The sequence below is a fragment of the Cetorhinus maximus genome, chromosome 7 (genome assembly GCF_964194155.1).
Source record: "Cetorhinus maximus chromosome 7, sCetMax3.hap1.1, whole genome shotgun sequence".
Lineage (NCBI taxonomy): Eukaryota > Metazoa > Chordata > Chondrichthyes > Lamniformes > Cetorhinidae > Cetorhinus > Cetorhinus maximus.
Window position 1 is genome coordinate 13,434,897 of NC_135885.1, and position 23,045 is coordinate 13,457,941.

At 43.0% G+C, this 23,045-nt stretch overlaps 1 protein-coding gene across 7 annotated transcripts in view; it reads right to left on the bottom strand.

The window, feature by feature from the left end:
- gyg2 (glycogenin 2) overlaps positions 1–23,045 on the bottom strand; it is a 126,253-nt gene that overhangs the window by 73,695 nt on the left and 29,513 nt on the right. For all 7 annotated transcript variants that reach the window (XM_078545076.1, XM_078545073.1, XM_078545072.1 and 4 more), the window contains exons 2-4: positions 11,672–11,816; positions 5,660–5,834; positions 4,020–4,182 (exon numbers count right to left, since the gene is read on the bottom strand). In XM_078545076.1, coding sequence (XP_078401202.1) covers positions 4,020–4,182; positions 5,660–5,834; positions 11,672–11,816 — 483 coding nt within the window. The remainder of the gene's footprint in view (positions 1–4,019; positions 4,183–5,659; positions 5,835–11,671; positions 11,817–23,045) is intronic.

Sequence of the window (23,045 nt, forward strand, 5' to 3'; positions counted from 1 at the left end):
CGAAACACATGGTATAACACTTCTGCTTATAAATATTCTCACTTACAATGGGCAACATCATGAGAAACCACCAGTATTCAAATGAGGGGACAAGTTAGGAACAACCATATGGCACAAGGATCACACAATAAAGGAGGATCTGCATTTATATAGCACCTTTCACAGCCCCAAGACATTCCAAAGCACTCAACATCCAATTAAGTACTTTAAAAAATGTAGCCACTTATAATGTATGAAACTCCCATACCCAATTCACACGTCCACTACAGGAATGAAATAACTGACCAGCTAATCGGTTTTAGATATTGGCCAGGATATCGGGGAGAATACCCCTGCTTTTCTTCAAATAGCGTTGTGTAACCCAGACCCAAGACGGTGCCTCTGTTTAATACCTCATCTGAAATTTGATACCTCTGCCAAAGCAGCACTCGGTCAGTACTGAGCTGAAATGTCAGTCTAGATTAATGTGTTCAAGTCTCTGGAGTGGGACTTGAACCCACAACCTTCTGACTCAGAGGCAAGGCTGCTACCAGTGAGCCAAGGCTGAAACTTTCGTTTCACTTATCAATTCTCAATCCAGCTCCTAGATAACAGTGTTATGACAGTGCACCATAGCAACAGCACAGTAAATCTGTCTTTCTATTCTCGGTCTTACTAAAGTACGCAGATTAAACCCTTCAGACAATAATTCTGGATAGGTTCAAAAATCATCCTTCGCCCATGGCTAACAGGGCCCTCAACCATGTCTATTCCACTTCACACACTATTGCTCTCACCGCTTCCCCTCCCTCCCATCCTCACCTTCTGCCCCACCAGCCTCAGTATTCGCCTTATTATCATCCTCCACCATTTCTGCCACCATCTACCTTTCAGCACTCCAAGGGGACCATTTCCTCCACAATACCCTGGTCTACCCCTCAGTCACACCCAACATACCCTGCCCTTCCCACAGCACCTTTCCATGCAAGCATAGGAGGTGCAACATCTGCCCTTTTACCTCCTCCCTTCTCACCGTACAGGGGCCACAAACACTCCTTCCAGGTGAAACGGCGATTTACTTGTACTTTCAATTTCAATATATAGTGTGTTCACTGCTCAAAATATGTCTCACATTGGAGAGACCAAGCACTGCCTGGGTAACCACTTCACGGAACACCTCCACCTCAGTCCACGTGCATGACCCTGAGCTTCCAGCCATTTTAATTCTCCACCCTGCTCCCACTCTGACCTCTGTCTTCAACCTCCTGCAGTGTTCCAACGAAACTCAATGCCAGCTCAGGGAATAACAGCTCATCTTTCAACTGGGCACTTAACAGCTTTCCAGGCTCAAAATTGAGTTCAACAGTTTTAGATGGGAAACTCTGCCCCATTTGGCTTCCTTTTTCTTTGCTGGTGTTGGCTTTTCTCGTGCTCTTTTTTCTGCTTTTGGATAGCAGCTTTTCATCATTCTATCCTCACACCTCCTCTTTTGTTGCTTTACTTGTCCCATTACCACCCCCTTTCACCTTGCACATGAAACCCTTTTGTCGTTTAATCTCTCTTGCCTTCCATCCTATCACAATCCTTCCCTTCTGTTGTCCTTCGTTCCCTCCCCCCTTTCATTTGCTTAAAACCTATTACATCCCTAACCGTTCCCACTTCTGATAAAAGACCATTGACCCGAAACATTAACTCTGTTTTTCTCTCTCTGCTACGAGACCTGCTGAGCGTTTCCAGCACTTTTTGCCTTTATTTCAAAATGATAGTTGTTCAGCAAGCCTAAAGCCATTGCACAAAGTCAACAGTTTAACATTAAACTGGCCATCTCCCTCAGACCAGCGATGGAAGTGTAGGATACAGAAGGCTCATAATGGATTTTTAAAGTTCAATCGTGCGTTCATTTTCTATGTTCCTATGTTCAAAGGGTGTGGGAGTCACTGCTAGCATTTGTTACCCACCCCTAATTGCCCTTGAGAACAGTAAAGAGTCAAACGCACTGCTGTGGATCTGGAGTCACCTGTAAGCCAGGCCACATAAGGACAGCAGATTTCCTTCCCTAAAAAGAACATTAGTAAAACCAGATGGGGTTTTACAACAATTGATGATAATTTCATGGACACTATTTTATAGCTTTCAGTTCCAGATTTTTTTTTTAATTAATTGAATTTATTAATTAATTTAAAATTCCACCAGCTGCTGTGCTGGGATTTGAACCCATGGACCCAGAGCATTAGCCTGGACCTCGAGATACTAGCCCAGTGACATTACCACACCACCACCTACCCCTAGTGAGCACTTTCACACAGAAGCAATGTAGGAGAAGTTCTGCCCTGCATCCAGCATCCAATGCTTGTTGCCAATATAAGAAGCCCAAGCTGTGCCATTCCTCACCGCAATGAATTCACCAACTAAATCTGAATAGCCAAAATTGTAACTGAATTCTTAATGCTAGGCTTAATTCTATGACAAAAAGCAACGTCCAAGTTCCGCTACTGAAAACCGCCAGAAACAAAAGTCACAATGGTAACTTGCAGAGCATCACCACTAGCCCTGCAACAGTGAGAAGGGGTTAATTAATTATTGTGCAATGAGAACAGCTTAATTAATAATCTTGTTGTGCAGGATCCTTGACAGAACGGTGACCATAACATGATAAAATTCTTCATTAGGATGGGAAGTGAAGTAGTCTGATCTGAAGCTAGGATCCTAAATCTAAACAAAGGAAACTACAAAGGTATGAGGCATGAGTTGGCTAAGATAGACTGGGTGGGGGGCTTCATTAAAAAGCATGATGGTGGATAGGCAATGGCTAATATTTAAAGGAACAAATGTATGCATTGCAACAGTTATATGTTCCTTTCTGGCGCAAAAACACAATAGGAAAAGCGGCCCAACAATGGCTAACGAAAGAAATTAAGGATAGCCTTAGAGCGGAGTCTTGCTCTAATCAGTGTCTGATTCAGCACAGCACCCTGTGCAAAGCATCTGAGAACAGGGCAAGAAACAGCAAGGCTCTTCAACCAGAGTGAAGAATCCTCACGGAGCCACACAGTCTAAAAGTAGGAAACATAAAGCAGGAAATATAAATTAGATTTAAGTGACATGCAGAAAGTGAAATAAAGATTGGGAAAGAAAAATGGGATTAAGGGGGAAAAAAATAAGAGAGACTGATGGAAGAAATAAAATAAAAACTTTTAAAATCTGCAACATAAATTTGAGGGATCAGGCTCTACACTTGTGAAATTAATTTTTTTCAGGGCCAGAGGTGTTTGAAAGCACTCCAGAATGCACTAACACCATCATTTTAAGCCATTGTTAGAAAAGACAGGCAGGCTTGCATTTGTATAGCACCTTTCACAACCACTGGATGTCTCAAAGCACTTGACAACCAATGAAGTGCTTTCACTGTGATAATGACCAATCTGTTTTTTGCGATGTTGCCTGAGGGATAAATGTCGGTCAGAACACCAGGGTTAATTTCCCTGCTTTTCTTCAAAATAGTGGCATGGGTGCTTTTATGTCCACCCGAAAGGCCAGAGGGGCCTAAGTTTAACAGCTCGTCCCTAAGATGACACCCCCAATGGTGCAGTACTTCCTCAATGCAGTGCTGGGAGTGACAACCTTAACTTTTGTGCTTAAGCCCTGGAATGGGACATGAAGACAGTCTTCTGGCTCAGAAGAGGCACGGTTAGGAACCAATGGGCAAGTGCAGCAAGTTTACACCAGGGCATTTGTTTTCTGTGCAAATCTTCTCAGCAAGGACTGCAACCTCCAATCTGTGGAGAAGGCATCACTGGCAGCAACATATGGATTTCCATGCTTAAATCACATCCGCAGATATCAAAGGTTACTGTCCAATTTACCCAGTTATAATAGTGGGCGCCATTAACCTCACTTGTTATGCTCATCATGAAATGGTACCCAATGCTTCAAAGGCTGCTTGGGGCCAGCCAGACTGGAGTCATCCCTCCATGTCCTGTCCCTTTAACAGTGTGAAAGTCTAGATGAGTGAGACTGAAGGAGACAGCGATTAGACCTACCATCAAAACTACCATTCTCAGTGGCAAACTGCAGTAACTGATTGTAGGTTTCAATGGAAGGCCTGTAGACGAACACCCCAGTATTGAAGCAGTCTGGCCAGCCAGGATCTGGGGCAGCAGAGAGCTCTTCTCTTTCAAAGAGGTCATCAATGTTATTACACACCTGTAAAGTGACATTAAAAAGAGAGTGAGGGAGGGAGTGAGAGGCTTGAAGCAGACATTCCAGTTTAGATGCTCAAAAGTGACTAACTTGTAACTGCACAGTGCATTTATTGCAGTGGTTTAAACATATCCCAATAAAATACGTTGTAACCTCTCCAGTCCGGTATGTTTGGGAGCACATCATAACTGGATTTGGGAATTTTCTGGATTATAAAATGGTGTTAGGCTATCTAACCACAAGTGAGATCTGGAAAACACTGTTAGGAGATAAATATTTATCTGAGGCATAAAACAGCAATAAAACATAAAACAATTATAAAAATTGTTTTATTTATCCAAATATTGTTATCTTCCATGTTACTGCTCCCAAACGACCATACTAAGATGATGCCGCATGTTGCAAATCCAAGCCTGCTCAAAAAATATCCGGATAACTGGTGTTTCTGAACACTGGATTTCCAGACTGGAGAGGTTACTGTGTATGTGAAACTGATTAAAATAATTCATCCCTTCAGCTGAGCGCCTAAGGGAAGTTAGTTCTAAGTCGGACAAAGTTAGATGACCCTGCATCGCTGCTGTGTTTCCCAGGATTTTTTATTGCTTGGATCCTTATCTCTTTTGAACCTTCCAAATCAGGCATTCCCCTAATCTGTGCCTGGCCGGGGGCGGGGGGGGTGGGGTGGAAAAATCAATGGCTCCCACATACAGGGAAAAGGGCCTACCTCACCACTGTGTCCTGCCAGCATTTCCTGGGGTTTCCCCAAGGGACCCCACCTAGGCCTATGCCTGCTGACCCAGCATAGCCATTCCAATGAGATGAGCGGGGCATTCCCAGTACCCCTCCACCCTGCCCTAACCTCCTTTAGCAACGCTCGCTTGACACTCCAGCCAAATCTGGGAGTTACGGCCTGTCCCTGGGACTCTCTTTTCAATGACTGAGGAAGACCAAAGACATTAAGCCCAAGTGAGATCTTCGACTCAAACTCTGCAAACTCTCCAGAACATTTGCAAAACAATCAGAGCCGTCAAACTGTCAAATCTCCAGCAGCAGTAGCCCAAAGGACCTGATCTCAGAGGGCTGCAGCTGTGCTCAAATCCATTCTAATTTCCCATAGATACGGCCTGCACGTGGATTTACCCAGAGTCTAACCTCTGGTGTACTGCACCTGAGGAAATGGGGAAGAGGAAGGAACATAAAAGGATTAATGTTTATCTCAATGATCCACGTTCCTTTAAAACTCAGCTTGCTATCACCTCACTATTCACTCCATTTATTGGGGTTCCTCTTTTCAACATGGCCCGTATGCAGGGCATTGGCATTCGCCTTTGACCCCAGCTCCTCAATTTTAGCACCAACACTAGCCCAGAGTACACATCATGCAAATTTTACTTTCTTCTTTCCCTCCCTGCTCCCCCCCCCATTAGCTCATCTCACCCCGTGCTGCTGTACTTCTTACCAAGGGAAAGCCAGAACTCACCAAAGTATCAGCATCCATGAACGCACACTTTGAATACTGAACGAGGCACCAGCAGTGTATTTTGGTAAACGTTACACCAAGTTCCGGTCTTGTCATCAGGGCCAAGTGGGCAGAGTCACCGCTGTCAAGGACATTAACCTCTATGACCTCATCAAATAGATGCTCAAGGACACGCCTGGATTTTGTACAAGGGAAAAGCAAAGGCAGTCAGTGAATGTTGGCATTGCAGTGGATCAACAAGAAGCAGATATTGACTTGGAAATGGGACGAAAAAGGTGGAGGGTGGGGGTGGGGGGAGCAAAGATAGAAACTTCAAAGCGGATTGGTGATATTCAGTGCCATGCTGTTGTTTCAGTGTAGTGTTGAGAATGGAGTGCTACCTCCTTTCACCTGCTGCTCTCCATGAAACAAATGAGCCTTCCCACTTTGTGGTAGAGAACATTTGTCTACTACTGTAGAGACCTAACATTTCAGGATTCCTCATACTGGGAAGTATCATGCAGAATTGCTCCAAAAATCTAGGTTACACATGCCATTGAAAGCAGTTCTGTAGAACAGCATGGAAGTTAGCACCACCACCAATCAGAGGTGCATAATCTGAAGTGTTGTGAATCTATTATACGATATTACTCAGCTCCTGATAACTCTTGGCATCTCTGGGTCAGCATCTGGGCCAGCCTGAAGCATCAATTCCCAGGTCCACTTCACATTTTTTCTCTTTACCTGCTTAAAACACCCAGTTCATTCTTCCCCTTCAAGCTCATCAGAATCAGTCTGCACGATGTCTTTGAAGAATGAGATGCCAGAACTACCTCCCATCAAAACTGCTGAGTTAGCAGGCATTCATATAGCTTGACTCTATGACAAAATATTCCAGGAAATATAAAGATTAAAATCTAGAGCCACTGTGTAGATCATTGTACAATATCTTAATGAGGTACCCAGGGGCTGTTCTGTGTTCCCAGAACTGAAGATGGTAACATGTCCGATTGTCAGGGGAGGGCAAAACGAGGGAAACATAATCAGATGCATGAAGGGAGCGTTAATTTATGGGAGAGGTGGTGGCGTAGTGGTAATACTGCTGGACTGGTAATAGAGGTCCAGGCTAATGCTCTGGGCACAGGGGTTCAAATCCCACCATAGCAGCTGGTGGAATTCAGCTCACACATCTGGAATATAAAGCTAATCTCAGTAACGGTGACCATGAAACTATCAACTGTTATAAAAACCCATCTGGTTCACCAATGTTCTTTAGGGAAGGAAATCTGCCATCCTTACCTGGTCTGGCCTACATGCAACTCCAGACTCCTGTTTGCCCTCTGAAATGACCTAGCAAGGTCAGTTCAAGGGCAATTAGGGATGGGCAACAAATGCTGGCCTTGCCAATGATCCCATGAAAGAATGAAGGAAAATAAAGATTTGGTTTGAGGAGTCGAATGGCCATCTCAGCCCTGGCTCTTCTTTTTAAGACTTTGACATGGAAACAGGGCGACCGGGCAGGAAAAAAGACAAGACAGTGCAATATTGCACCATGACATACGCCATACTTGTGAATTCAGTCAGAAACTCATTTAATATTGTAGAAATATGTAAATATATAAGATATAAGATTAAAATTTTTCGTTCAACAGCAAGATCAAGTTCCCTGGTGACTTACGGATGTGAAGCGGCACTGAGGCATAAAGACAAGGGAGGTCCGGGGTTTGTGCAGAAAGCTGGCTAATCTCAGCCAGGACACCAGAGTTAATTAGCCTCAGCATCACGAGGCTGGGGAGAGGGGATGGAAGAAAGCCTATGGGAGCACAGGCGTGGACTTAATGGGCCAAATGGCCTCTTGCAACCTCCTAAAATCTGTACACGCCCTCAGTACTATATTTTCACAAAATCTTCAGCTTCTACTGACTTTTGAACTTGATGTGAGAAAAATCAGAGCAGAGTCGGTAACAAGATGAAACAAGGTAGGAACAAGGTGACAAACCAAAGACAAATCAATTCAAACTAACAGCAGCATTTACTTTTCAGAGCATCACGTTCCAGTATAACCCTCTCATTTCAAAACGAGTAAGACTTGAGAAGTTGAGGAGCAAGCAGTCCACGCAAAGTAGCAGAAATGAAAGGTCCACATATTGAATCCGCAGTCTCTGGGATTTTCTCAGACTGTAGCAGCACCTAGATACCCACCTCTTGTGTGCAGTTATACCGCCCCTTGTTAACCCGGGTTTGCTGGCATGTGAAAAGTCAGACTTGTCCATTAGTATCCAGCAATGTTCCACCCACTACCCCTCCCCCACAAGCCATCTGAGCTTCACAGATTTCTCCAGTCACATCAATACCTGACAATGTGCAGTTTCGAAAAAAATCTGAATACCACAGGCAGAGTTTCCTCCAATAAGGGCTGACTTCGCACCAGTGGCTAGAGACTAGTTAAAAAAACATTTCTGCACTGATTTTGGTTGGAAATTAGGCATTGTCTCTTCGTATTTGGAGAACTTCCTCAATATTCTCCCCTGCCTTCCTAGTAAACAAGAAATGTCCATGGACACTGGAAAACCTCAAGTGCCTCACCTCAGGCGAGCAACCTTTCCAGCTGAGCATCAACAGCCTACTTAACCATGGAGGGCTTAAAGCGGAGACTGCTCCCACCCTAATCCAACAGCCACAAACACAGAGACCTGTCGCAAAGTGCATGTGCAGGGTGATCAGTAATACTAGCCATTTTTACTAGCCACCTCCCTTCCCTAACCCAGAGGAAATTAACTACAGCATCCCAACAGATGCCTCTGATCATTTACTCAATATTGATGAAGAATTAAACAAGGAATTGGATTACAGGGCGCTATGGGTAGTACACCAGGAAGAAGTGAGATTATCCACTTGGCCTTCAAGCAAGCTGATAACAAAGTTCAACCACATTTTTTTTTATATACAAAAAAAGTACTGCTTTCATCTATAGTATTCTAGAATTACTCTTTCTACACAATATAGCATCTATATGCCTCTTTAAAAGTTCCTCATCTCAGTCAACCTTTCAAGAATGAATAGGGACATTAAGAGTAGGCCACTTGACCCTGTTCCAACATTCAATGAGATCATGGCTGATCTGTGACCCAACTCCATAGCCCACCTCATATCCCCTAAAACTAAATTAATTGTATATCTGAGATTGATAGATTTCTGTTAACCATTGATGTAGCATCAACCCTTGTTTACAGAAGAGTGACAGGCATTTAACATCCCTTGTATACAGAGATGTTTCTTAACTTCACTCCTGAAAGACCTGGCTCCAATTTTTAGACAATTCCCCCAATCCTCGATTCCCCAATCAGCAGGAATAGTTTCCCTCTATCCACCCTGTTCCCCTTAATATTTTGAAAACTTCCATCAAATCACACCTTAACCTGATTTCCAAGGATTACAGCCCTAGTTTGCATAATCTCTCCTCGTAATTTTATCCTTAAGAGTTCAAATTGATTTAACACAAAGCGCTGTTTTACTAGGATTTGGGTAGAGTGCCCAACTTCATCTCACGCTGACTCTTTAGACAAAAGTGGGAAGATGCACATCTTGTCAATCAGGGCTGCAATCAAACTAAAGATTTTAGTCTGGAACAAATAGTTCCAATTAATGCCAGCATTGTAGCACAGCCTAAGGTTCAACCATTTGTTAGTAGAAGTAGAGGCAGAACTCCAGCAAAATCCAGACCAGCGTCAAGCAAGGCTATGTGGTAGCCCCCATACTATTTACAATCTACTTGATTGTGGCTATTCATCTCAAAAGATCAATTGCCCTCTGATGTCATATTAAATACCGCCTAGATGGGAAACTCTTTAACCTCAATTGCCTACCATATGCCAATATTAAACTGACCACCACAGACATACATGGGGCAGGATTTTATGTTCATCGGGCAGGCACGTACCCGATCTGATCTGGCATAAAATCACGCGCGATGACATCGGGCAAGTGTCCCGACATCATCGCGCACTCTCGTGATCCTTCGGTCGGTGGGCACATGCGAGAGTCAGCAGCATGCCCGCCAACAAATAAGAGGCCTATTAAAGGCACTTAAAGTTCTATTTTTCGCTGGCCATTCAATTGTTTGGTCGGCAGTGGGGCGGGGGGGGGAGAAATAGGCCAGGCGGCCTTTGCATTTTTTACGAGAGCAAGTAAAAAATGCAAAAAAATGTTTCGACTTCATTTTAAACATGTCCCTCTTCATGTGACTGAGTCACATGTGGGGCAAGTTTATCTCATTTATTAAAGTTTTATTTTCCTTTGTCCAAATCTTTAGCTCCCTGAGGCAGCTCCGTTCCCTCAGGGAGCTGTCGGCGCGCACTCCCCCGCGCACGCGCAGACCTCCGCGCTCTCCCTCCTCTCGCCCCCGCAGCGCTGAGTCTTTCAGCGCGCCTTTCACGCTGGGTGGCCGTTAATTGGCCAGCCAGCGTGAAATCGCGGTTGAGGCTCAATCGCAGGCAGCGGTCCGTTTCGTAGCCGCTCCCGGGCCCACCCGCCGAAGGGAAAATCCTGCCCATGATCCACAGTTTGCTGATGACTGCAGTGTTGTTGCCCACTCTGCACCAGATTTGCAAGCTACTCTCGATCGCTTCGATTCTGCACACAAGAAACTCAGCCTGTCCTTAAATGTTGCCAAAACAAAACTCATATACCAACCTATACCCAGTCAGCCAAATATTCCGCCTCCCATGTATGTTGAAGGAAAGACTCTGGAATATGTTGAGCCCTTCCCACACCGCGGCAGATACCTCTCTCAAATGGCCACCATTGACTACGAGATCCAACGCTGAGTCAGCTGTGCCAGCTCAGCCTTCTACAAACTACGGCAGCAAATGTTTGACAACAAAGAGCTCTCCAAGTCAACAGAAGTTACGCTGTACAGGACAGTTGTCATCACCACACTCCTGTACTGAAGTGAAACCTGGACCATATATCAAAGACACATGGAGCACTACAGAAATTCAGTCAGCAATGCCTCTGCCATATACCTCAAATGCAATGGGAGGACTGCAGAACAAATGCTAATGCCCTTCTTGAAGCCAGCACGACAAGCATTCAGACAAAATTTTAACTTCGATGGACTGGACACTGTCCAGATGGCCAAAAAGCATCTCCCCCCACCCCCACCAGGTCATGTTTTCTCAACTCTCAAATGGCCAGCGATCCAGGAGAGGACAAAGAAAACACTTCAAAAGGCACTGAAGTTCTCCTTGAAGCACGGCAGCATTGGCATTAATGACTGGGAGGAGCTTGCTACCAATCGTTCAAAATGGGGACAACTTGTCCATCAAGCTGCATCACACAGAGTCCAAACGTCTTAATGCGGAGGCAGAGAAGGCAAGAAAAGGAAGCAAACCCTGCACTCCCAAATTGTATTACCTCATGGGGCATCCTGCCCCATGTACCCAAAGATCTGTGGCTTGAGGATCGGCCTGTTCGGTCACATGAAGATAGATGGCAGAAACTCACGACCCTGAGTAGAGGCTATCAAATCGAGGGATTCACGACCCTGAGTAGAGGTTGTCAAATTGAGGGGTAGCTGACGAGTCTAAGGAGTCGAAGAATGAATTAAATCGAGAACACTTCTGTAGTAACAGAGCATTGAATTATCTTTCGAAAAAGATTATCCATTGCCTCTAATCTAGGAAGTTTGGTTCCAGTTGTAGTCTATCTTCTACATAAAGCCTCCAACTAATTCCTCTTTGGGTGTTAACTAGTTTCTCTAGATGGACTTTGCATTAAATTCATAATGCTCCATTTCACACACTGGATGTGGGGTGTTGCAATAGAGCAGACTGAACATAAAAACACAATTGTGTACACACAAGCAAAGAAACAAACAATTCAGAAGGTGTTTTGCAATCAAAAAAAAAGACAACATGACCCAGAAGGAAACAAATCCTCCAACAAGGGCACTGAACCCAACAATGGTAAAATGATTGATGAGCGAAAATTGTTCAGTTTTAAGTATCTAATACAAATAAAATAGAGCCTTACCTCATATTGCTGGAGACCTGCGGCGTAATTAGAGCAACTATCCGTCTTGTGGTCTTGTGATGTCTCAGAGATTGGCAGAGTACCAGAGCACCCCGACAGTAAACATCATTGGTAGCCAGAGTCACAAATGCCTGGTCTGTTACTACTAGAATAAAGACAAATTAAAGAAGAATTGAATAACTCTTCTATCACAAGATGCACCTAATAACAGACCTAGGCTTAGAAATGAGGGGTGAGGGAACAAAAATTCAAACTTCAAGTTCTGATGAATGGTCGTGCCAGTCAGCATAGCTTATTAAAGAAAAACTGAAAATGCTGTAAATACATAGCAAGTCTATCTAGCAGCATTAGACACAGAAAGACACAGACACAGAGAGACACAGACACACAGAGAGACACACAGACACAGAGAGACACACAGACACAGAGAGACACACAGACACAGAGAGACACACAGACACAGAGAGACACACAGACACAGAGAGACAGGCTTCTGCAAACAAAATATTTGCTCGTCTTCCCCTACCCGGCCTCCCCTCCACAAACGCCAAAGCTGGTGAGCATTTCCAGTATTTTCCACATTTCTTTTAGTTTTTAATGAGTTCCACCACTTGCCAACATCTAGGATAGAAACTAGGCAAGAAAAATCATACAATTTTGCATAAAACAACTTACCCGATTATGATGAGTTCTAACACAAAGGATTAAGGCCGCTTACCTTGCCTTCATCAGACACTTACACACCACTTGCTGGTGGAATTATGCTGCACTCAGGTTTGCCACCTGCATGTGTTCAAATGCGCAATAATTAAGTAGCCCAGTGAATTTAAAGGGAAGCTAGTTACATATGTAAGGAAAGAATAGAGGGGCATGCTATTGGGGTTCATTGAATTATAAATTAGTGCACCATAGGAGGAGGCCATGCAGCCCACTGAATCTGTGCTGGCTGTCACAAAGTGAAAAGCAGCCTTTTTTATTATTAATTCACCAGTTGGCTAGGCCAGCATTTATTGCCCATCCCTAATTGCCCTCGAGAAGGTGGTGTTGAGACACCTTCTAGAACCACGACAGTCCTTGTCGTGTAAGGTGCACCCAAGAGTGCTTATTTAATTAAATTGCCATTAATTAATATCAACATTAAATTCCTCAGTTCCCGTGTTAGGATTTTAACTTATGTCTCCACAGTATTAGTCTGAGTCTCTGGATTAGTAGTCCAGCAAGACAATCAGGCTATGAACCCCCTGTTCGATGAAATAAAGTTGGACGATGTTTGTGTGGAGGGCAAACATTGGCGCAGACCACTTGGGTCAAATGGACTGTTCCCACACTGCAAAGTTCTGTATAAGGCCAGTTTACACCACCACTGGGAGGCCAAAGGCAGACTGTGCTACCACTTTGCGGAACACCTCTGTTCAGCCCATGAGCATGACCCTGAGCTTCTAATCGGCTTTCATTTTAATTCTCTACCTTGCTCCCATTCTGACATTTCTGTCCTTGGCCTGCTGCAGTGTTCCAATGACGCTCAACACAAGCTCGAGGAAAAGCACCTCATCTCTCAACTGAGCACTTTATAGCTGTCTGGACTTAACATTGAGTACAATCGTTTCAGAACATAACCTCTGCCTCTATTTTGTTTTGTTTCTCTCTGCTGGTTTGATCTTATTCTTTAGTTTCTCTCCTTTTTCCCTTACTTTTCATTCCGGCGGTTGCTATCCTGCCATTCACACCTCTTCTAGGCACATATTTTGTTTCTTTACTCATCTCATTACTACTCCCACAGCCAGCCGTGCCCACATTCCGTGAAAGAGTAACAAAATACCAGTTTAACACCTTCAATTCAGTTCAAAAATAAAAAAGCTGGTGTCAGTTAAAGTGACCAAGAAGCTGTCAGATTGACCCAAAAAAAAAACAACTGGTTTGATAAACTACTCCAGGGAAGGAAACATGCCGTTGTTACCTGGCTTAGCCTAAACCGTCCTCTGAAGTGGCCGAGCCAAGCTCCTCAGTTGTATCAATGTGCAAGGCAACTCCCCACCACCTTCTCAAGGCAACTAGAGATGGGGAACAAATGTTGGGCTTGCCGATGATGCCCCTAACTCAATAATGCATTTCCTTAAATTCTACACTGATGTGGAGTGACATTGGGACTTTTGCATCACGACATAGAAACTACTGCACATTGGTATAAAGCAGACAGTTAAAAATACAACCAGTTCAGATGATGCACAATCATAACCACTTAGCAATTTAATCTAAGTCAAAGGTTTTCATGCCCACATTGGAAGCAATGGCATTGATAGGCCTAGAAAGGAGATTCTGCTGAAAGAATTTGAACAGTTAGGAACTAAATTAAAAAGCAGAACCTCCAAGGTAATAATCTTGGGATTACTAACCGAGCCACGTGCAAACTGGCATAGGGTAAATAAAGTCGAGGAGTGAAATGCGTGGCTCAAAGATTGGTGTGGGAGGAATGGGTTCCACTGCATGGGGCACTGGCACCAGTGCTGGGGTAGAAGGGAGCTGTTCCGGCGGGACAGGCTTCACTTAAACCGTGCTGGGGCCAGTGCCCTGGCAAATCGAATAACTAGGGCTTTAAACTAAATAGAGCAGGAGAGGGTTCTGGAGAGGGATACATAGAATTAAAAAGCAAAAGGTTATGGCAGCATTGCAGGGCAGCTATTTAGGTAATGATACCCAGAGTGTGACAGGAAGGGATAGAGTGTACAAACATAAAACAACAGCAAATAGGGTCAAAGGAGGAAAAAATTGGTAAGGCGGCAAAATTCATGGCCCTTACATGCACGTAGTATTCGGAACAAAATAAATTAATTAACAGCACAAATACAGATTAATGGGTATGATCTTGTAGCCATTACTGAGACATGGTTACAAGGAGATCAAAGCTGGGAACTAAATATTCAGGGTATGTGACTGTTCAAAAGGACAGGCAGGAAGGAAAGGGTGGTGGAGTAGCATTGTTAGTATGAGATGGAATAAGTACAGTAGCAAGAAATTATCTTGGATCGGAAGATGTAGAATCCATTTGGGTGGAGGTAAGAAATAACAAGGGGAAGAAGACACTGGTGGGAGTAGTCTATAGACCTCCTAACAGTAGCCAAACTGTAGGGGAGAGAATAAATCAGGGAGATAATGAGGGCATGTAAAAAAATGCTGTACATTAATCATGGGTGACTTTAATCTTCATGTAGATTGGGAAAATCAAATTGGTAGAGGTAGCCACGAGCAACAATTCATAGAATGTATTCAGGGCAGTTTCCTAGAACAATATGTTGTGGATTCAACGAGGGATCAGGCTATTTTGATCTGGTAATGTGTAATGAAGCAGGTTTAATAAATGATCTCAGAGTAAAAGGTCCCCTTTTAGGAAACAGAGACCATAACATGGTTGGATACATGGTAGAATTTAGTAATCAGTTTGAGTGAGAGAAACTTGGTCAGAAACTTAAATAAGGGCAGTTACAAAGGAATGAGGGAAGAGTTGACTGGGCTGGGAAAGGAGTTTAGCAGAAAAGACAGTTGATGAACAATGGCAGACATTTAAGAAAATAGTTCATGACTCACAACAAAGATATATCCCAATGAGGAAGGAGGATTCTAGGAAGGGGATAAACCAGCCATGGTTAACCAAAGGAAGTTAAGGATAGTATCAAATTAAAAGAAAAGACATACAATACGGTAAAGATTAGTGGTAAAACAGAGGATTGGGAAAGGTTTAAAAACCAACAAAAGATGACCAAAAAAAAGAGGGAGAAAATAAACTTTAAAGTAAGCGAGCAAGAAATATCAAAGTGGACAGTAAGAGCTTCTTTAAATATATAAGAAGGAAGAGAGATCAAAGTGAACATATGCCCCTTAGACAATGGGGCTGGGGAAATAATGGGGGAACCAGGACATAGAAGAGTTGAATAAATATTTTGCATCAGTCTTCATGGTAGAAGACACTAACAGCATTCCAAAAATACTAAATAATTAAGGGGGCAAAAGGGAGGGAGGGAGGGTAGGGGGGCAGGGCTAAAGGCTGATAAGTCCCCTGGACCTGATGAGTTGCTTCCTAGGATATTAAAAGGAAGTAGCTACAGAGATAGTGGATGCACTAGCAGAATCCTTAGATTCTGGAAAAGTCCCAGAGGGTTGGAAAATTGCCAATGTACCACCCTTATTCAAAAAGGGAGGGAGACAAAAAAATACGGTAACTATAGGCCAGTTCCTTACATCTGTCATTGGGAAAATGATAGAGTCTATTATAAAAGGATGTAATAGCAGAGCATTTAGAAATACATAATATAATCAAGCACAGTCAGCATGGCTTCATGAAGGGGAAATCATGCCTGACAAATTTATTAGAATTCTTGAGGAAGTAACAAGTAGGATAGATAAAGGGGAACTGGTAGAAGTAATATATTTTTAGATTTCCAAAAGGCATTTGATAAGGCACTGCACTTAAGGCTACTTAATAAGATAAGAGCCCATGGAGTTGGGGGGCAGTATATTAGCAGAGATAGAGGATTGGATACCTAAAAAGACAGAATTGGGATAAGGGGGTGCATTTTCAGGATGGCAACCTGTAACTAATGGAGTGCCACAGGGATCAATGCTGGGCCACAATTATTGACAATATATATTAATGACTTGGATGAGGGAAGTGAATGTATTAATCGACAAGTTTGCAGATGGCAAAAATAAGTGGGAAAGCAATTGGTAAGGATGACAGTCTACAGAGGGATATAGACAGGTTAAGTGAGTGGGTAAAAACTTAGTAGATGGAATATAATGTGGGAAAATGTGAGGTTCTGCACTTTGGCAGGAAGAATAGAGGAGTTGAATATTATTTAAATGGAGAAGGACTGCAGAAAGCTGCAGCACTGAGGGATTTGGGGGTCCTCGTACATGAATCACAAAAAGCTAGCATACAAGTTCAGCAGGTAATAGGGATGACTAATGGAATGTTAGCCTTTATTTCAGAGGGAATGGAGTATATAAATAGGGAAGAATTGCTAAAACTTACCAAGCCATGAGTTAGACCACAGCGAGAATACTGTAAACAGTTTTGGTCTCCTTATCGGAGGAAAGATATACTGGCATTGGAGGCCGTTCAGAGAAGATTCACTAGGTTGATCCCAAGTATGGAGGGATTTTCCTATGAGGAGAGGTTGAGCAGGTTGGGCCTGTACTCATTGGAGTTTAGAAGAATGAGAGGTAACCTGATTGAAACATTAGATTCTTAGGGGGCTTGACAGGGTAGGTGCTGAGAGGTTGTTTCTCCTTGTTGGAGAGTCTAGGACCAGAGGGAATAATCAAGAGTAAGAGGTCATCCACTGAAGACAAAGATGAAGAGGAATTTCTTCTCTCTGAGGGTAGCCAACCTGTGGAATTCTTTATCACAGAGGGCTATAGAGGCTGGGTGACTAAGTATATTCAAGGCTGAGATAGGCAGATTATTAAATCAGTAAGGGAATCGAGGGTTATGGAGAAAAAGCAGGAAAGTGGAAATGAGGATTATCAGATCAGCCACGGTCCCACTGAATGGCAGAGCAGACTCGATGGGCCGAATGGCCTACTTCAGCTCCTGTCTTGTGGTCTGAGGGGGCAGACAGAAGCTAAATAATGTCTCATCCAAATGATGACACACACCGTGCAGCACTCCCACGGTACTACAATGAAGTGTTAGCCTTTGCATAAGTCCTTGCATGGATGGATGGGCCTATGGACATGTTTGAGTGCGTAGTGCCAAAGCAGCTGATGGCTCTGCCAATGATGCAAAAGCAACAAGAGATCAGAATCATAGGACTGAAAGGTACACAGAAGAACATTGAGTTGAAAGTGTGGGATAAAACTGAGGGATTTAAGGAGGACTTTTTTTTTAAACTCTTGTGCAATGGAACACACTATCAATGGAGGCTGGCAAGGACATGGGCACAGGGACAGGAGGTACTGACTATAAGCATCCTTATGGAATAAGATTGCACAATCTCACTCCAGTTCAGAGTGGGCATGGGCCCACTGCACAAAACTATCCCAAACCTGTCTCACTCGCCACACAAAATGCCACACTGATGGAACAGGAACTGTTCTACTGAGAATCATAGAAGTTTATAGAAAGAAAGCCATTCGGCCAATCGTCAGCCAACATGGTTCATTTCTGCTTGCTACAAGTGACATACATTCATACGCAGAGAGCTGCTCTCTGCAAACAAAAGGAATGTGCTCAAGCCTTGCACCATTTTGAATGATCCGGGGAGCTTGAGGAGCTTATAGTTCCCCAGTGCAAGATGAACAGCTTCGGCAACATGTCTCTTTTCAGTAATATTCAAATTAAATCTCTACCCTCTGGTTACAGTCCTTTGCTAATGGTAACGGCTTCTCCTTATTTACTCTAACAAAGCCCTTCATGATTTTGATCACCTTGAACTTTTTTTTTTGCTCCAAGGAGAACAATCCAAATTTCAGTAACCTCACCATATAACTGAATTCAGTCATCCCTGGCGCCACTAATAAATTTCCTCTGTATATGATGATCAGGGTAGTATAAGTTCACAAGTCACAGATTGGTGTACATATAAAGGACAGACAGATAAATAAATAAATAGGTCTGAAGGAGCAACGTAAGATCCAATCAAATCAATGACGGTTAATATTTCTTGAACGCTCTAGAGAAACATTGAAGAGGTTAATACGTAGCCGTCATGCTCCTGTGACGTGCTGCACTTGTGCTGACATTTTCCTGCCTGTGTATGGGTGGGTGAGGAGAGAAGAGATCGCTTGCAGCTAAGGGCTGAACTCCGAGTGACACTGGCTATTTTTTTTTAATTCACTCAAGGGATGTGGGTGTCACTGGCTAGGCCAGCATTTATTGCCCATTCCTAATTGCCCTTGAGAAGGGGGTGGTGAGCTGCCTTCTTGAACCGCTGCAGTCCGTGTGGTGTAGGTACACCCACTGTTGCAAGTGGGTGCAGCTTACATTCAGGGACCAAATGTTTTCAAACAGTGCAAGGAACTATAGCAACACCTTGTCCATTCTGCAGCCGAGGTTGGCACGAGGCCAGTTGCTGCTTTGTAGTCATTTGAAGCAGGGGTGCGGAAGCCTGGACCTCCTTAAAAGGCTGTTTAAAAAAAAATCCTTGAAATCATCGCTATACTTTAAACAGAGGCAATTTTTAATACTAACATTGTTTAGGAAATTATTCAGATTGAAGCTGATAATTTGTGCCAAAATTTATTTATTTTTTTTAATGTGGAGGGATTAAATTTTGTCAGGACTTAATCACAATTAACCTATTTTGAAATGTGGTTTTATCATGCTAAATGGAATGCCAGAAGGTGCTCACAATGTACCTGCTGTAATGATCCTTTGAACGCTTATTAAGCCATGGACTAGCAACTGAACTGGTCTAAAACATGAGAAATTTAAATGATCCACCTTTGCAATGGACAATTAAGCACAGGTGGCTTAACACCAAAAAGGGAATGCCTGACTGAGTGACAATGCACTATTAAGTCCCGGTGATCTGTGGTGAGGGAGTATCACAAAAATATTTTTCACTGAAAATGACCCCCAAATATTAAAAGAGGAGAATGTAAGCTTGCAGTGCATCACGGAGAGGGTCAACAATTGCCACAAAACTAAGGACCATGACAGGAAGAAGAAAACAACATTGAAAGACGACTTGCATTGATATAGCATCTTCATGTCCACCTGACATTTCAAAGCACTCTACAACCAATGAAGTACTTTTGAACGTAGGAAACGCAGTGGTCAAGTTACACACAGCAAGCTCCCACAAACAGCAATGTGATAATGACCAGATAATCTGTTTGTGGGGTGTAGATGGAGGGGTAAATATTAGCCAGGACACAGAGGATAGCTCCCTTGCTCTTCAAAATGGTACCACAATCTTTTACGTCTAGCCAAAGGGGCAGACTGGGCCATGGGTCACATCTCATTCGAAAGACCAACAGCATAGTGTTCCCTCAGTACTGCTCTGGAGTGCCTATCAGGGCTTTATGCCCAAGTCCTCGAGTTAGACTTGAATATTGCAGAACTTGAAGGGCACCAAAAGTAAAGCCACAAATCTCACTAAATTATCAGACAGGATTGAAAGCAGCAACAACAGAAATTAAACAACACTGAGCCGACAGATTGTGCCAAGTAAGTTATTGGAAGTTAGAAATAGGGTATACAAAATCATGGGCAAGAGAATAATGCAGAGAAACATTTCCACAGGGTAACCACTGCATCTGAATCCCCATCTGTCCATGTTTAAATACAAACCTGGCAGAGGATGGAAAAGTGACCACTGACCCTACACAAGCCAAGTCAATATTCTCATAAGCATATCAGTAAAGGCTGGTGGTCAGTGCAGAACTTTCCATGTGCATGTTCTCTAGATATTCTGTGGTATTCATGATCCTAAAATATACCACACAGTGATTGTCCTCGGAATAACAATACTGTCACTTATCAAAATTGGTATCCATATCAGTAAGAATATATATTAATTTGTAAAACACACTATCATCTTTTCACAGAAGTCAAGGAATCGTTCTGCAGCTCTTGCCTGCTATGTAATCATTTTCAGTACTTTTACAGCATCTCCAGTAAGTTGGCCTTGTCCCCTGAGATTCAGAAGCTATCCTTCTAAAGTCAGCTGTCCTTGTAAAGTAACACGACCCACACAGATCAACAGTCACCCTACTTTCAGTAAACAGTTTACTGGATTCAATGTTGCGCTACACTACATCTACTGCTCAGAAATGGTTGCATATTAAATATGCACTAGTTTTAACAGACTAAAGAGACTAAAATATTTATTCAACTTCACAAGAGCCATTAACCCCATTTGACCTCCTCTTTCCACAACAGCAACTCGTCTCCTCACTACACCACTTAACTATTACTTTAAGTTGAGTTCTGGCCTTAACTATCTCTCTGGAGAAATCCATGTTATTTCTGATCAAATGGAAATATGAAGTCATAAAAACGATGCCAGGTACCAATCACAAATATTAACATAAATACAAATTCAAAAAGGTGCAATGCCTGGAACATGGCAAGTCCCTCCACATGAACATATATGTGGTTTCTAGCAAGCATAAGTGAGCCACATTGCAAGCCTGACTAATAATCTTAAATTGATTGTTCTTTTAATTCTTGAGCACACTTGAGATTGTTCACTAAGTGCTGTCCAATTGTGGAATCATATCTAACTTTAGATATTATGTTCTGTGTTTGCAAGCATGGGCTGGTTGGATACAGGCAGTACTGAGCCCATTGCAAACAGCGAAGGGACATGCTGTTTGATACTGCCCGTCAGTCATTGGGATGTATGGCCTATGCACCTGGCATCGCATTGGCACTGGAATCCATTTACCTGGTGCATTCTCCATGACAACACCTCAACAGAGTCAACTTGCCAACCAATCAGCATGCTTTTCTCATGCAGTATAAATTGTTGCTCCCTTTGAAATTTGACATGGCTCGAGTAACAATAAGTCCTGTGGGGTGCGCCTCCACCACATGGACTGCAGTGGTTTCAGAAGGTAGCTCACCACCCACCTTCTCAAGGGCAGTTAGGGATGGGCAATAAAAATGCTGGCCTAGCCAGCGATGCCCACATCCCGTCAAAGAATTTTTAAAAAGTAAATCAAGGCAGCACTGAAAACTAACGCATCTCAACAATGCAGGGAACTGAAGCCATGTTACATTATAAAAGGTGCATAGTCTTCTATTTACATGTTAACAGAAAATGGCTATTTCTCCAGGCTTGAGCTAGAAATTCTACTATTGCCATCATGCAACCCGTGATAATTAAAGCAAGCCACCACATTCAAAAAGTATTTTGTTTTTAAACACCAGACACAGTTGTCAACTTTTACAACAAATGAATTGTGTCAAAAATTAGGCATAATTTTACCCAGGAAAGTAAAATCTCAAAAATATCAACATGTGGGCATGCCTTTTTATCATAAAGTTAGAGGTGAATAAAAGCAAAAAAGGTCCTCAAGCCCCCATGCTCAGCAAGTAACTGATCGAGAATTCCAGCCAAACTTCCAAACAAAAAAAATTGCCGTAATTGTGGAATTGCCTAAACAAATTTTAATATAGGTAAGAGTAAGCTGATATTCCATATTCCATGAAGATCATATATTTTGCATCTCATTAATGTTTGACTTTCCTGGGTAAAACTATGCCTAATTTTTAACAAAGCACATTTTTTGCAAAGTTGACAGCTGTGTTTGGTGTAAAAATACTTATTGAATGTGGTGTCTTGCTTTAATTATCACTGGCTGCATGATGGCAATAGTAGAATTTCTAGCTTCCAGCCGATATTCCTCCCACCCAAACATAAGGAGGCCATACACCTCTTGGAAAATAAATCTAAACGGGGTAGAAGACCAGAGGCACCTAGGGGCACAGATACACAGATCGCAAAGTTAAAAGGTTCATTTCTCAAGGGATACATTTGAAAAGCAGAGAAAGATTATATAAAATTTGTACAGAAACTTGGTTAGATCACACTTGGGAGTACTGTGAACAGTCCCCCGCATCCTGTAAAAATTAGATTTACTTCGCAAAAAAGATCTACTAGAATAAAACCAGAACTGAAAAGGTTATAACTATCTGGAAAGATGAACAGGTTAGGGTGCTTTTCTTTAAGAAAAGAAATGGCTGAAGGGTGACCTAGGATAACGATTTATGAAGAGTCTTCGATCAGGTGGATTCAGGCGTCGCCTGGTGGCCACTTGGAGGTGCAAAGAGGGGCTTTGCGCCCAATCGGGAGCCCAGGCTGGGGTGTCATGCAGCCAAGGGGTTATGCTACAACCAGGATATCAGCCATGGCTACAACCTGAAAGGCCCTCTGCTCTCTGAATGTCTTTTTTAAATTAAAGGCTCAAAGGGTTAAAAGAATGAGTTAAAAGGAAACATGCAGATGCTGCCAACTCCATCAGCAGGATCTGCTGCCTCATTCACATGTCCTGGTGGCAGGCCTCCTCTTCCACCTTAGCGCCGCCTCGTTATAGCTGCTGTAAAACCCTCCCAAATCTTTCCATGTCAGACGCCCCCCCAAAAAAAACAATGCAGTCAATTGGGTTAACAAGCTCAGCACCATGTTAATTGGTCATTTTAAACGGTATGCAGGCAGCTACATTCCACGCCCACCCGCATCCTGTAATTTGGGAGATTGGCACGGTGACGTCTTATTGTCGACCTGATGAAATCATGCCCTATTTCACGTTCACGCAGGGGAGTGGGTGGGGAGTCAATCTGTCCAATTTGCAGCTGTAAAATCCAGCCTGTGGTGCTTTTGGGTCCAATTTACCAGAAAGACCAAAACAGGGACCATAAATATAAAAA